Here is a 15,377-nt window from a genome sequence, read left to right on the forward strand (position 1 = left end):
CTCCTCTCTGTGATATCGTTCATTATTGGTGCCTCTCTTGCACTCGTACCGCTTGGTCTATTGTGTTTCTTTTGATGGTGCCTCTTCTATAAATGTGAGCACTCTTACAAGGCTCAGTCGCGGACTTCAGGCTTACTCTTCCTGAATGACCCTCCTCTCCTTCACCCACTCCATTTCTGTGGATGATTTCTAAACCTGTTGGATTTCAGTGTTACGGTAAGTACCAGAGACACTAAAATAAGAATGCCTTAAACAAGAAAGAAGTTTATTTCTTGCTCATGTAAAAAAGTCCGGAGTTGGCAGTTCACAGTCGGTAGAATAGTTCACAAGGTCGTTGGGGTTCTGACTTCTATCTTCCTGCTCCGCCATCCTCAGAATTTGGCTTCCTCCTCATGACACAGAATGTTTGTCTAAGATCCAGCTGTCATGGACTTCTGGCCTGCAAAAGCAAGGAAGAGATGAAAAGAGCAAATTTCCCTCATGTATGTATTTATTTATTGGTTTTTTTCTGAGACAGGGTCTCACTCTGTCACCCAGGCTGGAGTGCAGTGGTGTGGTCTTGGCTCACTGCAACCTTGATCCCCTCGGGCTCAGGTGATCCTCTCACCTCAGCCTCCTGGGCAGCTGGGACTACAGATGTGCACCATCATGCCCAGGTAATTTTTGTACTTTTTTGTAGAGACAGGGTTTTGCCATCTTACCCAGGCTGGTCTTGCACTCCTGGGTTCAAGCGATCCACCTGCCTCAGCCTCCCAAAGTGTTGGTATTGCAGATGTGAGCCACCACACCAGGTTCCCCACTCTTCTTAAAGACATAGAAGTCATATACAACACTTCCATTTTTATTCTGTTGGGCCGAACTTAGTCATATGACCAATGTTAGCTAGAAGAAAGCAGGAAAATATAGTCTTTACTCTGGGTGGCTCTATGCCCTGCTAAAATTTAACAATTCTATTACTAAGAATGAAGGAGGGAACATATATTGGAAAACAGCTAGCAGATTCTGCCACAATGCCCCAAATAATACTTTAAGTCCATTCTCTCTCCTTATCTTCCATCCTTCCAACAGCTTACTTACAGGGTCCACCGTCATCTGAAATTTAATATTTCTAAGATTAAACTTGTCCTTCCCCCTTTGACTTATTTCCATCATAAACTTTATGAGTTTTTCAATGACATAAAATAGAAACTCAAAATATATTGATGAACAATTGAATTCTAGCAGATGCCTCTTTATTTCTTGCCTTTCTCTGTGTTATCGTCAAATCCAGCCCTTCCTTTCCATTCCCGTTATCGTCCCCTGGTTCATGCCCAGAAGACTACAGTATTCCCTAAATGGCCTCTCTGATGCAGCCTCTCTTTCCTGTTTTCCTCCCCACACATTATTACTAGCTTACGATGACTAAAACATTATTTTAATCTTCACCCTCAAAAACCTTAATAGTTCCCCTCTGCCTCTGGTGGAGACCTCAAACTGAAGGCTGTCTCAAATCTAAGCCTAATTTGTATCTCCAGCTGTACCTCTGTCCACTCTGATATGCAAATTTATATTCATCCAACTAACATCACAGTTTCTGTTTCTAAACTTTTATTCAGGATCCAAGGACTTGAGACACTCTTCCTTTCCCTTTCCATCAAGTAGAATTCTATTCACCCTTCAAAATCCTCCTCAAATTCTACTTTCTTTGAGATGTTTTTTCTAACCACTACAGCTCAGCGATCCCTCCCTTCTTAGAATTCCTATCGTAACCACTGTTTCTACCATTCACTTGAATTTATTATTTACTATCTCATATTGCAAAGCAGAAGTGTGTGTGTGTGTGTGTGTGTGTGTGTGTGTGTGTGTATGTATCTTATTTCCCTAACCAGGTATCAAATTCCCCCAAAAAGGCAGAGAATCTGTCTTTGCCATAGACTAGCATAGTGCATTTCATGGTAAGTCCTCAAGATGTTTTTGTGCCATAAGTTATCTCTGAAATTAGATTTTAGTAAGGTCATTTCCAGTGATAACATAATGTTAGAGTCCCCTTAGCACCTAGAAAAATAAATATTGGGATTGATTGATATGGACATTCTTTCTTTTAAATCTTAAAGTCTTCTAAGAGCAGAATAAAGTCTATCCAGGGTACCTAAAACTGTCCCCCCAGGCTTTACTTGAATTAGCCCTTAAAAATGGCTGTTGATATATGCTCCAGTATGGCCCTGGCATCACGAAGACCATCATAACGATGGCCTAGGGCAGGCCCAAAGGGCAGGTACCAATTGTTAAAGTGATGATAAAGAACATATGATGAATGTTAAGATATCATTATCAACTCCAGAAATAACTAACATTTATTTTGCCTTGATGATCAGCAAAGCATTTCTACTCATATTACATCATTTGCTATTCACCAAATAGGACAAATAGCATAGTTATTATTTTCATTCTATGGATGAAGAAACGGAGGCTCAGAAAGGTTTTGTGACCTGTAATCCTAGCATTTTGGGAGGCTGAGGTGGGCAGACCATTTGAGGTCAGGAGTTCAAGACCAGCCTGGCCAACATGGTGAAACCCTGTCTTTACTAAAATTACAAAAAGTAGCTGGCCATGATGGCATGCACCTATAATCCCAGCTACTCAGGTGGCTGAGGCAGGAGAACTGCCTGAACCCAGGAGGCGGAGGTTGCAGTGAGCCAAGATCATTCCACTATACTCCAGCCTGGGTGACAGTGAAAGAGTAAGACTTTGTCTCAAAAAAAAAATAAATAAATAAAAAAGAAAGGTTTTGTGACCTCGTTAAGGTTGTCCAGCTCATAAGTAGAAGTACTTACACCTATGCCTTCTGCCTCCCTATCTTTCCACTGCATGCAATGGTTTTGCAGTTGCCTCTCTCAAAGCACAGTTGGAGTGTTTGAAGGTGGCAGAATCTTCATCTTAAACATGTGCAACCCCTTTGCATTTTCTAGCAAGCAAAGTATTCATGCCAACAACACCAGCAGCACAAATAACAGCTTCCCCCAGCTTTGCCTATCCACCACCCCCACTGCCTGATTGCTGTTTGATACCCCACCATCACTTCCTGAATGACTTGCTACAGGAGATGAGACATACTTTTAAAACTGCACCACACACCAACCACTGTGGCTGCTCAACGGCCCTAATATTAAGAAGGTCTCAGCCTTAATAATCTACCTACATACTTCCTGGCGTTTGGTGAGAGAACCCAGCAAAATTATGAGTCTGTGGAATCTATGTTCTGTCTATCTCCTCACACCTAATCTCAATCCATAGCGTAGTGTGGCAATTAAGCACTAGGGCCTGACTTCAAAAAAGACTTGAGACATGGGAGATCTGAGACCAGGACTGGCTAGATGATTTGCGAGGCCCAGTGCAAAATGAAAGTGGAGGGCCCCTTGTTTAAATATTATGTAGAATTTAAAGGTGGCAACGCAGCATTAAGTCCAGTTCAGGGTCCTTTTGAGCTCAGGGTTTTGTGCAACTGTATAGATCACATGCCCATTCCAGGACCATCCAGGGATTCAGGCTGGGACACTACAAACACCCCTCTCCTCGAACTCGTCAGTACAGAAAAACAGTTTATCTGGGAGAATTAGTGTTCTTGAATTTTAGCAAACTATGACTCTTACCACCAAAGGCAGCATTAGCCTCTTTCTGACCTGCCACCCCAATGGCTTATTTCTATTGCTTTTACCATTTAGCACTCGTCGTGTTGTGTTATCTTTCACTTGTGTCCATATCTGTCTTATTTTCTGGGCTGTGAGCTCCTCAGGGCTGCAACAATGTCCTGTTTATCCCTGTGTCCCTAACACAGCATCTGACACACAATTAGCACTTAATAAATGTTTGCAGATAAGGGTTCCCAATTCCCCCTTCCTACTCTCACCCCACATACTCCCCACCCTGTTATATCTTCTGTACTTAGCCACCCCCCAACTAAATCCTCAGGCCTTGTCCTGGATACTGCTCCTATGGGAAAATCTCTATTGGTCAGAAAGGAAAGAGGTTTACATCAGCTGTCCCTAAGACTCTTTCAGTGGTTGCTGAGCTAAAGAGCAAGGGTAGCCAAAGTGAGACAGCACCATCAGGTTAAGAAATCCCTTTGTTTTGTACCACTTTAAAGTGATGTGTATACTTTATGATCCTTATTCTTCCATATACCAAGCCTTGGGTAAACTTTAGGGTCAGCCTGAACACACTTATGTGGAAAACTGATGTTGTGGTCATCAGAACCTACATGCAGCCAGTACACACCAGAACCGCCCAACTAGTTTTGTTTATGGCTAACACCCTTTCTGATTGGTCAGGGTCCATGTCATATTGGTTATTCAATACTTTGGATATCATCCATGCTTGCCCCAAACAGTATTTCTCACTAAAGAGCCCTCATTGAGAATTACAGGATAATGAAGAAGAGGAGGAGGAAGAGCAGAAAAATAATGTCTAAAATTAGTTGTCTCTCATTTTACAAACTATATATTAAAACAGTTTATCTTCAAAAGTGATAGAGGAGAGAAAAGGGAGGAGGAAATAAGCTTTTCATCTTCCTATGTTACATTTTAAAAGCATTCATCCTTCAGCTTTCACTAGGAAATGTTCCCTGAATTCCCAGAGCAGATCAAGTCCCCTTGTTGGTCTCTCTCAAATCACCATAATACTTACATATTTTGTGCCTATCCATTTGTTTGTATGATTATCTGATCAACATTGGTATCTTCCTCTGACTGTAAGTCCCAAACAGCAAGAATTATGTCTGTTCTTCTCGCCATTGTATCCCCAGCTCCTTGTATCTTATTTAAAAGGGTAGATGTCCAAAAAACACTTATATTATGAATTAAATTAATAAATACCCACCATAGTATCTGGAACAAAACTGTCCTGAAAAAATACACGCATTCATTCACAAATGTATGAATGAATAAACAAAACTTGCTTACTTCAGAAGTTGTTCCAAGAGAGTCTAGGAAACACATGAATAAATTCTATCAATTAATTCCACAAATATTTATTAAGCCCCTTCTATGTGTCTGGCACTCTTCTAGGGACTAGGAATATGGAAGTAAACAGAAAAATATCCCCCAAAATCACCAACTTGGGGAATATTTTCTCCAGAAACTCCAAAGCACTCTCTTCCTGTATCTTCCAAGAAGAGAGACAAAACGGTTACTTGCTTTTTGCAGAGATCACAGGAAAATAAAAAGCAATGACCCAAGACTCCATCAGCCAAGGTATTCCAGGTTCTTGTTCCAGCTCTTCTACCACTTGGCAATATGATCTTGGGAAAGAAATGCACCTAATATCTTAGACTACATGGAGGCTTATGGCCTTCACCTCTCAAATGCCTTCTAGCTTTCAGAGTCTGTAAGTCTAAGTAAAAATATTTTTAACAAAATGGATCTCTAATGAGAAACTTAGATTTTGAATGAGAATGCTGTAGAAAATTTAGTTGTCATGACATATCAAATATACCTAGAGTAGAATGCACAAAAAAAAGAAAAAGAAAAAAAAGACATCCTCAAGAAACTGGGTGAACTGCATTTGTGGCAGCTCCTCAGGGAGCTCCAAGGCCAGAAAGATTAGGAATTGAAAAAAGTGCAACAGTCAGATGGCTACAGTTTTCTTTTTATGTTCTCAGGGCCAGAAGCAGCTGGAAAAGACTCAGAAATCATCACAGTGAATGGGATTCTGGGAGAGTCAGTCACTTTCCCCGTAAATATCCAAGAACCCCAGCAAGTTACAAACATTGCTTGGACTTCTAAAACATCTGTTGCTTATGTAACACCAGGAGACTCAGAAATGGCACCCAAAGTTGCTGTGACCCACAGAAATTATTATGAACGGATACATGCCTTAGGTCCGAAGTACGATCTGGTCATTAGCGATCTGAGGATGGAAGACGCAGGAGACTACAAAGCAGACATAAATACACAGGCTGAGCCCTACACCATCACCAAGCGCTACAACCTGCAAGTCTATCGTAAGTCATGGGAAGACGGAGGGCTTGTGTTTTATTTTTACTTTGCAAATTTGCTATCTGAAACACATCTACATTTCTGATAATTGGGTCCCCTAAATCTTTTTATATCTATAAACACTTATATATTAATACATCAATACTTCTAAGAGGATGCAGTCTTATTTCAGACCTGGATTTGCCAACTTCTAGCTATGTAATCTTCCATCTGTAGTTGGTCCCCTGGGCCTTGGTTTTCTTTTTTATATAATGCCAATGATCATACTACTCACTTCCCAGAGTTATCATGAGGATCAAGTGAGATAGTGTATGCAAAGTGCTTTAAAAAAAACTTTTTATTTTGAGTTAATGATAGATGCAAAGAAGGTACAAATAAATGTACAGGGAGGTTCTGTGTACCCTTCACCCTGTGTTAACACCTTGCATAACTATACCACAATATCAAAAACAGGAAATTGACATTAGCACAATCTATAGAGCTTATTTAGGTGTCACCACGTATGCATGCATTCATTTATGTTTGAGTATGTGTGTAGCTCAGTACAATTTAATCACATGGGTAGTTTTGTGTAACCACTACCATAATCAAGATTAACCATCACAAGATTCCCTCATGCTCTCCCTTTACAACCACACCTCCACCTTTCTCTTCCCCAATTCCTGAAAAACACTAATTTGTTCATATCTACAACTATGTTATTTCACACACGTTATGTAGATGGAATCCTGAAGGATATATCTTTTTGAAGTTGGGTATTTTTCACATAGTAATGTCACTGAGATTCATCCAAACTCTTGTGTGTTTTAACAGTTTGTACCTTTTTATTGCCAGATAGTATTCCATGGTATGGGTGCACTAGGTTGTTTAACCATTCACCTCTTGAGGCACATTTTAGTTCTTTCCAGTTTGGGGATATTACAAATAAAGCTGCTGTGAATATGTATGTACACATTTCTGCATGAAATAAGTTTTTATTTATCTGGGATAAATGCTCAAAAATGTAATTGTATGATAAGTCCATTTACAGCTTTAAAATACACTGACAAACTATTTTCAACTTTCCATTCTCACCAGGAATGTATGAATGATCCAGTTTCTCTACATCCTTACTAGCATTTGGTATTATTATTTTTCATTTTGGCCATTCTGATGGGTGTGCAGTGATAACTCAATTTATTTTTAATTTGAATTTCTAGTAGTTGATGCAAAGTGCTTTTGAAAGGTAAAATATTATAACTATTTGTTATCATCATTATAATTGCCACAATTCACTGGGAGATGTGCATACTTTGTTTGCAAGCTACCCCAAGCGTGGTCTGTAAACTGGCAGTATCAGCATCAACTGGGAGCTTTTTGGAAATGCAAATGTTCAGGCCCTGCCCCTGACCTTTGTGAATGAATGAAGTCCAGGAATCTGTGTCTAATATTACCTCTGGATTATTCCAACCTGTGCCAAAGTTTGAGTAAGCACAGACCTAGTGCTGTCCCGTTCAATATGGTAGCCTCTAGACCCATGCAGTTCTTGGGCATCTGAAATGTGGCGAGTCCAAATTGAGATGTGCTGTAAGTGTGAAATTCTTACCAGATCTTGAAATCTTAGCACCAAAAAAATATATAAAATATCTCAATAATTTTCTTTTTTTCTTCAATTTTTATTTTAAGTTCAGGGTATATGTGCAGGATGTCAAGGTTTGTTACATACGCAAATGTGTGCCATGGTGGTTTGCTGCACAGATCATTCCATCATCTAGGTATTAAGAGCAACATCCATTAGCTAACCTTCCTGATCCTCTCTTTCCCCCAACCCCTCTCCAACAAGCCCCATTGTGTGTTGTTTCCTTCCATGTGTCCATGTGTTCTCATCATTCATCTCCCACTTGTAAGTGAGAACATGTGGTGTTTGGTTTTCTGTTCCTGCATTAGTTTGCTGAGGGTAATGGCTTCCAAATCCACCCATGTCCCTGAAAAGGGCATGATCTTGTTCCTTTTTATGTCTGCATAGTATTCCATGGTGTATACGTACCACATTTTCTTTATCCAATCTATCATTGATGGGCATTTGGGTTGATTCCATGTCTTAGCTATGTGAATAGTGCTGTAATGAACATACATGTGCAAGTATCTTTATAATAGAATGATTTATATTCTTTGGGGTATATACCCAATAATGGGTTTGCTGCAACAAATGGTATTTCTGCCTCTAGGTTTCTGAGGAATCACCACACTGTCTTCCACAATGGATGAACTAATTTACACTCCCACCAACACTGCAAAAGCATTTCTTTTTCCCTGCAGCCTTGCCAGTTTCTGTTGTTTCTTGACTTTATTAATAATTGCCATTCTGACTGGCAGGAGATGGTATCTCATTGTGGTTTTGATTTGCATTTTTCTAATGAAAATGAGCTTTTTTTCACATGTTTGTTGGCTGCATGAATGTCTTCTTTTGAGAAGTGTCTGTTCATGGTTTTTGCCCAGTTTTTAATGGGGTCGTGGGTTTTGTTTTTTTTTTTTCTTGTTTTTTCCTTAAACATTTAAGTTCCTTGTGGACTCTGGATATTAGACCTTTGTCAGATGGATAGATTAGAAAAATTTTCTCCCATTCTGTAGGTTGTCTGTTACTCTGATGATAGTTTCTTTTGCTGTGCAGAAGCTCTTTAGTTCAGTCAGATCCCATTTGTCAATTTTTGCTTTTGTTGCAATTGCTTTTGATATTTTCATCATGAAATCTTTGCCCATGCCTATGTACTGAACGGTATTGCCCAGATTTTCTTCTAGGGTTTTTATACTTTGGGGTTTTACATTTAAGTCTTTTTTTTTTTTTTTTTTTGAGACAGAGTCTCGCTCTGCCGCCCAGGCTGGAGTGCAGTGGCCAGATCTCAGCTCACTGCAAGCTCCGCCCCCCGGGTTCCCACCATTCTCCTGCCTCAGCCTCCCCAGTAGCTGGGACTACAGGCGCCCGCCACCTCGCCCGGCTAGTTTTTTTTTTTGTATTTTTTTTTAGTAGAGACGGGGTTTCACCATGTTAGCCAGGATGGTCTCGATCTCCCGACCTCGTGATCCGCCCGTCTCGGCCTCCCAAAGTGCTGGGATTACAGGCTTGAGCCACCGCGCCTGGCCCTACATTTAAGTCTTTAATTCACCTTGAATTAATTTTTGTTTAAGGTACAAGGAAGTGATCCAGTTTCAATTTTCTGCATGTGGCTAGCCAGTTCTCCCCACACCATTTTTAAATAGGGAATCCTTTTCCCATTGTTTTTGTCAGGTTTGTTGAAAATCAGATAATTGCAGGTGTGTGGTCTCATTTTTGAGTTCTTTATTCTGTCCCATTGGTCTATGTGTCTGTTTTTGTACTAGTACCATGCTGTTTTGGTTACCTTGGCCTTGTAGTATAGTTTGAAGTTGCGTAGTGTGATGCCTCCAGTTTTGTTCTTTTTGCTTAGAACTGTCTTGGCTATTCAGGATCTTTTTTCATTCCATTTGAATTTTAAAGTAGTTTTTTCTAATTCTATGAAGAATGTCAATAGTAGTCTAATGAGAATAGCATTGAATCTATAAATTACTTTGGGCAGTATGACCATTTTCATGATATTGATTCTTCCTATCCATGAGCATGGAATGTGTTTCCACTTATTTGTGTCCTCTCTGATTTCTTTGAGCAGTGGTTTGTAGTTCCCATTGAAGAGGTCCTTCACTTTCCTTGTTAGCTGTATTCCTAGGCGTATTAATCTTTTTGTAGCAGTTGTGAATGGGAGTTCATTCATGATCTCTGCTTGCCTGTTGTTGGTGTATAGGAATGCTAGTGATTTTTGCCCATTGATTTTTGTATCCTTGAGGATTGCTAAAGTTGTTTATCAGCTTAAGAAGCTATTGGCCTGAGATGATGGGGTTTTCTAGATATAGGATCATGTCATCTGCAAACGGAGACAGTTTGACTTCCTCTCTCCCTATTTTAATATCCTTTATTTCTTTCTCTTGCCTGATTGCTTTTGCCAGAACTTTCAATACTATGTTGAATAGGAGTGATGAAAGAGGGCATTCTTGTCTTGTGCCAGTTTTCACAGGGAATGCTTCCTGCTTTTGCCCATTCAGTATGATATTGACGTGGGTTTGTCATACGTGGCTCTTATTATTTTGAGGTATGTTCCTTCAATATCTAAGTTATGGAGAGTGTTTAACATGAAGGGATGTTGAATTTTATTGAAGGCTATTTCTGCCTCTGTTGAGATAATCTGTGGGTTTTGTCTTCAGTACTATTTATGTGATGAATCACAGTTACTGATTTGGGTATGTTGAACCAACCTTACATCCTGGAGATGAAGTCAGCTTGATCATGGTGGATAAGCTTTATGATGTGCTGCTGGTTTTGGTTTGCCAGCATTTTACTGAGGATTTTTGCATCAGTGTTCATTAAGGATATTGGCCTGAGGTTTCCTTTTTTGGTCTTATCTCTACCAGGTTTGGTATCAGGATGAGTTAGGGAGGAGTGCCTCCTTTTCAATTTTTTGGAATAATTTTAGTAGAAATGATGCCAGCTCTTCTTTGTACCTCTGGTAGAACTCAGCTGTGAATCTGTCTGGTCCTGGGTTTTTGTTTTGTTTTGTTTTGTTTTTGGTTGGTAGGCTATTTATTACTGCCTCAATTTCAGAACTTGTTATTGGTGTGTTCAAAAATTCAACTTCTTCCTGGCTCAGTCTTGGGAGGGTGTATGTGTCCAGGAATTTATCCATTTCTTCTATATTTTCTAGTTTATGTGCATAGAGATATTTATAGTATTCTCTGATGGTTATTTGTATTGCTTTGGGGTCAGTGGTGATATCCCCTGTATCATTTTGTATTGCATTTATTTGATTCTTCTCTCTTTTCTTCTTTATTAGTCTAGCTAGCAGTCTATCTATTTTTCATTTTTTCAAAAAGCCAACTTCCGGATTTTTTGATTTTTTGAAGGGTTTTTTTGTGTCTCTCTCTCCCTCAGTTCAGCCCTGATCTTTGTTGTTTCTCGTCATCTGCTAACTTTGGGGTTTGTTTGCTCTTGGTTCTATAGTTCTTTTAGTTGTGATGTTAGGTTGTTAACTTGAGATCTTTCTAGCTTTTTGATGTGGGCATTTAGAGATGTAAGTTTCCCTCTTAACACTCCTTAGCCTGCCTTGCAGAGATTCTGGTACATTGTCTCTTTGTTCTCATTAGTTTCAAAGAACTTGATTTCTGCCTTAATTTCATTGTTTACCCAAGAGTCATTCAGGAGCAGATTGTTCAATTTCCATGTAGTTGTGTGGCTATGAGCGAATTTCTTAATTTTGAGCTCTAATTTGATTGTGCTATGATCTGAGAGACAGTTTCCCTGAATGATTTCAGGTCTTTTGCATTTGCTGAGGAGTGTTTTACTTCCTATTATGTGATCAATTTTAGAGTAAGTGCATGTGTTGGTGAGAAAAATATATATTCTATGGAATTTGGCTAGAGAGTTCTGTAGAGGTCTACAGGTCCACTTGATCCAGAGCTGAGTTTAGGTTCTGAATATCTTTGTCAATTTTCTGTCTCAATGGTCTAATATGGTCAGTAGGGTGTTTAACTCTCCCACTATTATTGTGTGGGAGTCTAAGTCTTTTTGTAGATCTCGAAGAACTTGCTTTATAGATTTGAGTGCTCCTGTATTGTTTGCATATATATTTAGGATAGTTAGCTCTTCTTGTTTAATTAAACCCTTTACCATCATGTAATGTCCTCCTTTGTCTTTTTTTATCTTTGTTACTTGAAAGTCTATTTTGTCAGAAACTAGGATTGTAACCCCTGCTTTTTCTGTTTTCCATTTGCCTGGTAAATTTTTCCCTATCCCTTTATTTTGAGCCTGTGTGTGTCTTTGCATGTGAGATGGGTCTCTTGAAGACAGCATACAGATAGGTCTCAGCATACCAGCTTGCCATTCTGTGATTTTTAACTGGGGGCATTTAGCGCATTTACACTTAAGGTTAGTATTGTTATGTGTGAATTTGATCCTGTCATCATGATGCTAGCTGGTTATTTTGCAGACTTGTTTATATAGTTGCTTCATAGTGTCACTGGTCTGCGTACTTCACTGTGTTTTTGTAGTGGCTGGCACCTATTTTCCCTTTCCTTATTTAGTGCCTCCTTCAGGAGCTCTTGCAAGGCAGGCCTGGTGGTAGCAAATTCCTTCAGCATTTGCTTGTCTGAAAAGGATTTTCTTTCTTCTTCACTTAAGAAGCTTAGTTTGGCCAGATATGAAATTCTGGGTTGAAAATGCTTTTCTATTTATTTATTTATTTATTTATTTATTTATTTATTATTATTATACTTTAAGTTGTAGGGTACATGTGCATAATGTGCAGGTTTTCTACATATGTATACTTGTGCCATGTTGGTGTGCTGCACCCATCAACTTGTCATTTACATCAGGTATAAATCCCAATGCAATCCCTCCCCCCTCCCCCCTCCCCATGACAGGCCCCTGTGTGTGATGTTCCCCTTCCTGAGTCCAAGTGATCTCATTGTTCAGTTCCCACCTATGAGTGAGAACATGCGGTGTTTGGTTTTCTGTTCTTGTGATAGTTTGCTAAGAATGATGGTTTCCAGCTGCATCCATGTCCCTACAAAGGACACAAACTCATCCTTTTTGATGGCTGCATAGTATTCCATGGTGTATATGTGCCACATTTTCTTAATCCAATCTGTCACTGATGGACATTTGGGTTCATACCAAGTCTTTGCTATTGTGAATAGTGCTGCAATAAACATACGAGTGCATGTGTCTTTATAGCAGCATAATTTATAATCCTTTGGGTATATACCCAGTAATGGGATGGCTGGGTCATATGGTACATCTAGTTCTAGATCCTTGAGGAATCGCCATACTGTTTTCTATAATGGTTGAACTAGTTTACAATCCCACCAACAGTGTAAAAGTGTTCCTATTTCTCCACATCCTCTCCAGCACCTGTTGTTTCCTGACTTTTGAATGATCGCCATTCTAACTGGTGTGAGATGGTATCTCATTGTGGTTTTGATTTGCATTTCTCTGATGGTGAGTGATGATGAGCATTTTTTCATATGTCTGTTGGCTGTATGAATGTCTTCTTTTGAGAAATGTCTGTTCATATCCTTTGCCCACTTTTTGATGGGGTTGTTTGTTTTTTTTTTGTAAATTTGTTTGAGTTCTTTGTAGGTTCTGGATATTAGCCCTTTGTCAGATGAGTAGATTGCAAAAATTTTCTCCCCTTCTGTAGGTTGCCTGTTCACTCTGATGGTAGTTTCTTTTGCTGTGCAGAAGCTCTTTATTTAATTAGATCCCATTTGTCAATTTTGGCTTTTGCTGCCGTTGCTTTTGGTGTTTTAGACATGAGGTCTTTGCCCATGCCTATGTCCTGTATGGTACTACCTAGGTTTTCCTCTAGGATTTTTATGGTATTAGGTCTAACATTTAAGTCTCCATCCATCTTGAATTAATTTTCGTATAAGGAGTAAGGAAAGGATCCAGTTTCAGCTTTCTACTTATGGCTAGCCAATTTTCCCAGCACCATTTATTAAATAGGGAATCGTTTCCTCATTTCTTGTTTCTCTCAGGTTTGTCAAAGATCAGATGGCTGTAGATGTGTGGTATTATTTCTGAGGACTCTGTTCTGTTCCATTGGTCTATATCTCTGTTTTGGTACCAGTACCATGCTGTTTTGGTTACTGTAGCCTTGTAGTATAGTTTGAAGTCAGGTAGCGTGATGCCTCCAGCTTTGTTCTTTTGACTTAGGATTGTCTTGGAGATGCGGGCTCTTTTTTGGTTCCATATGAACTTTAAAGCAGTTTTTTCCAATTCTGTGAAGAAACTCATTGGTAGCTTGATGGGAATGGCATTGAATCTATAAATTACCTTGGGCAGTATGGCCGTTTTCACGATATTGATTCTTCCTATCCATGAGCATGGTATGTTCTTCCATTTGTTTGTGTCCTCTTTTATTTCACTCAGCAGTGGTTTGTAGTTCTCCTTGAAGAGGCCCTTTACATCCCTTGTAAGTTGGATTCCTAGGTATTTGATTCTCTTTGAAGCAATTGTGAAAGGAAGTTCATTCCTGATTTGGCTCTCTGTTTGTCTGTTACTGGTGTATAAGAATGCTTGTGATTTTTGCACATTAATTTTGTATCCTGAGACTTTGCTGAAGTTGCTTATCAGCTTAAGGAGATTTTGGGCTGAGACAATGGGGTTTTCTAAATATACAATCATGTCATCTGCATACAGGGACAGTTTGACTTCTTCTTTTCCTAACTGAATACCCTTGATTTCTTTCTCTTGCCTAATTGCCCTAGCCAGAACTTCCAACACTATGTTGAATAGGAGTGGTGAGAGAGGGCACCCCTGTCTTGTGCCAGTTTTCAAAGGGAATTTTTCCAGTTTTCGCCCATTCAGTATGATATTGGCTGTGGGTTTGTCATAAATAGCTCTTATTATTTTGAGGTACGTTCCATCAATACCGAATTTATTGAGTGTTTTTAGCATGAATGGCTGTTGAATTTTGTCAAAAGCCTTTTCTGCATCTATGGAGATAATCATGTGGTTCTTGTCTTTGGTTCTGTTTATATGCTGGATTATGTTTATTGATTTGCGAATGTTGAACCAGCCTTGCATCCCAGGGATGAAGCCCACTTGATCATGGTGGATAAGCTTTTTGATGTGTTGCTGAATCCGGTTTGCCAGTATTTTATTGAGGATTTTTGCATCGATGTTCATCAGGGATATTGGTCAAAAATTCTCTTTTTTTGTTGTGTCTCTGCCAGGCTTTGGTATCAGGATGATGTTGGCCTCATAAAATGAGTTAGGGAGGATTCCCTCTTTTTCTATTGATTGGAATAGTTTCAGAAGGAATGATACCAACTCCTCCTTGTAACTCTGGTAGAATTCAGCTGTGAATCCATCTGGTTCTGGACTTTTTTTGGTTGGTAGGCTATTAATTATTGCCTCAATTTCAGAGCCTGCTATTGGTCTATTCAGGGATTCAACTTCTTCCTGGTTTAGTCTTGGAAGAGTGAAAGTGTCCAGGAAATTATCCATTTCTTCTAGATTTTCCAGTTTATTTGCGTAGAGGTGTTTATAGTATTCTCTGATGGTAGTTTGTATTTCTGTGGGGTCGGTGGTGATATCCCCTTTATCATTTTTAATTGCGTCGATTTGATTCTTCTCTCTTTTCTTCTTTATTAGTCTTGCTAGTGGTCTGTCAATTTTGTTGATCTTTTCAAAAAACCAACTCCTGGATTCATTGATTTTTTGGAGGGTTTTTTGTGTCTCTATCTCCTTCAGTTCTGCTCTGATCTTAGTTATTTCTAGCCTTCTGCTAGCTTTCGAATGTGTTTGCTCTTGCTTCTCTAGTTCTTTTAATTGCGATGTTAGAGTGTCAATTTTAGATC

General features: G+C 39.3%; 1 protein-coding gene and 1 long non-coding RNA gene across 8 annotated transcripts in view; one reads left to right on the forward strand and one right to left on the reverse strand.

Moving 5' to 3' along the window:
* Positions 1–15,377, forward strand: part of CD84 (CD84 molecule) — a 44,219-nt gene that overhangs the window by 7,509 nt on the left and 21,333 nt on the right. For 5 of the 7 annotated variants that reach the window (XR_013396013.1, XM_077940403.1, XM_077940412.1 and 2 more), the window contains exon 2: positions 5,636–5,977. The exons of 1 other annotated variant lie outside the window; for it this stretch is intronic. Coding sequence is in view for 5 of the 6 variants with exons in the window: in XM_077940403.1 (XP_077796529.1) it covers positions 5,636–5,977 (342 nt within the window). In the remaining variant the exon portion in view is untranslated. The remainder of the gene's footprint in view (positions 1–5,635; positions 5,978–15,377) is intronic. One more of the 7 variants, XM_015113569.3, reaches the window with a different exon arrangement.
* The window catches only part of LOC106993181 (uncharacterized), a 169,580-nt gene continuing 154,452 nt past the window's right edge, over positions 250–15,377 (reverse strand). The window contains exons 2-3 of the long non-coding RNA XR_003719544.2: positions 702–882; positions 250–439 (exon numbers count right to left, since the gene is read on the reverse strand). This is a non-coding gene — a long non-coding RNA (uncharacterized LOC106993181). The remainder of the gene's footprint in view (positions 440–701; positions 883–15,377) is intronic.

Source organism: Macaca mulatta, chromosome 1 (assembly GCF_049350105.2).
Source record: "Macaca mulatta isolate MMU2019108-1 chromosome 1, T2T-MMU8v2.0, whole genome shotgun sequence".
Taxonomy (NCBI): Eukaryota; Metazoa; Chordata; class Mammalia; order Primates; family Cercopithecidae; genus Macaca; species Macaca mulatta.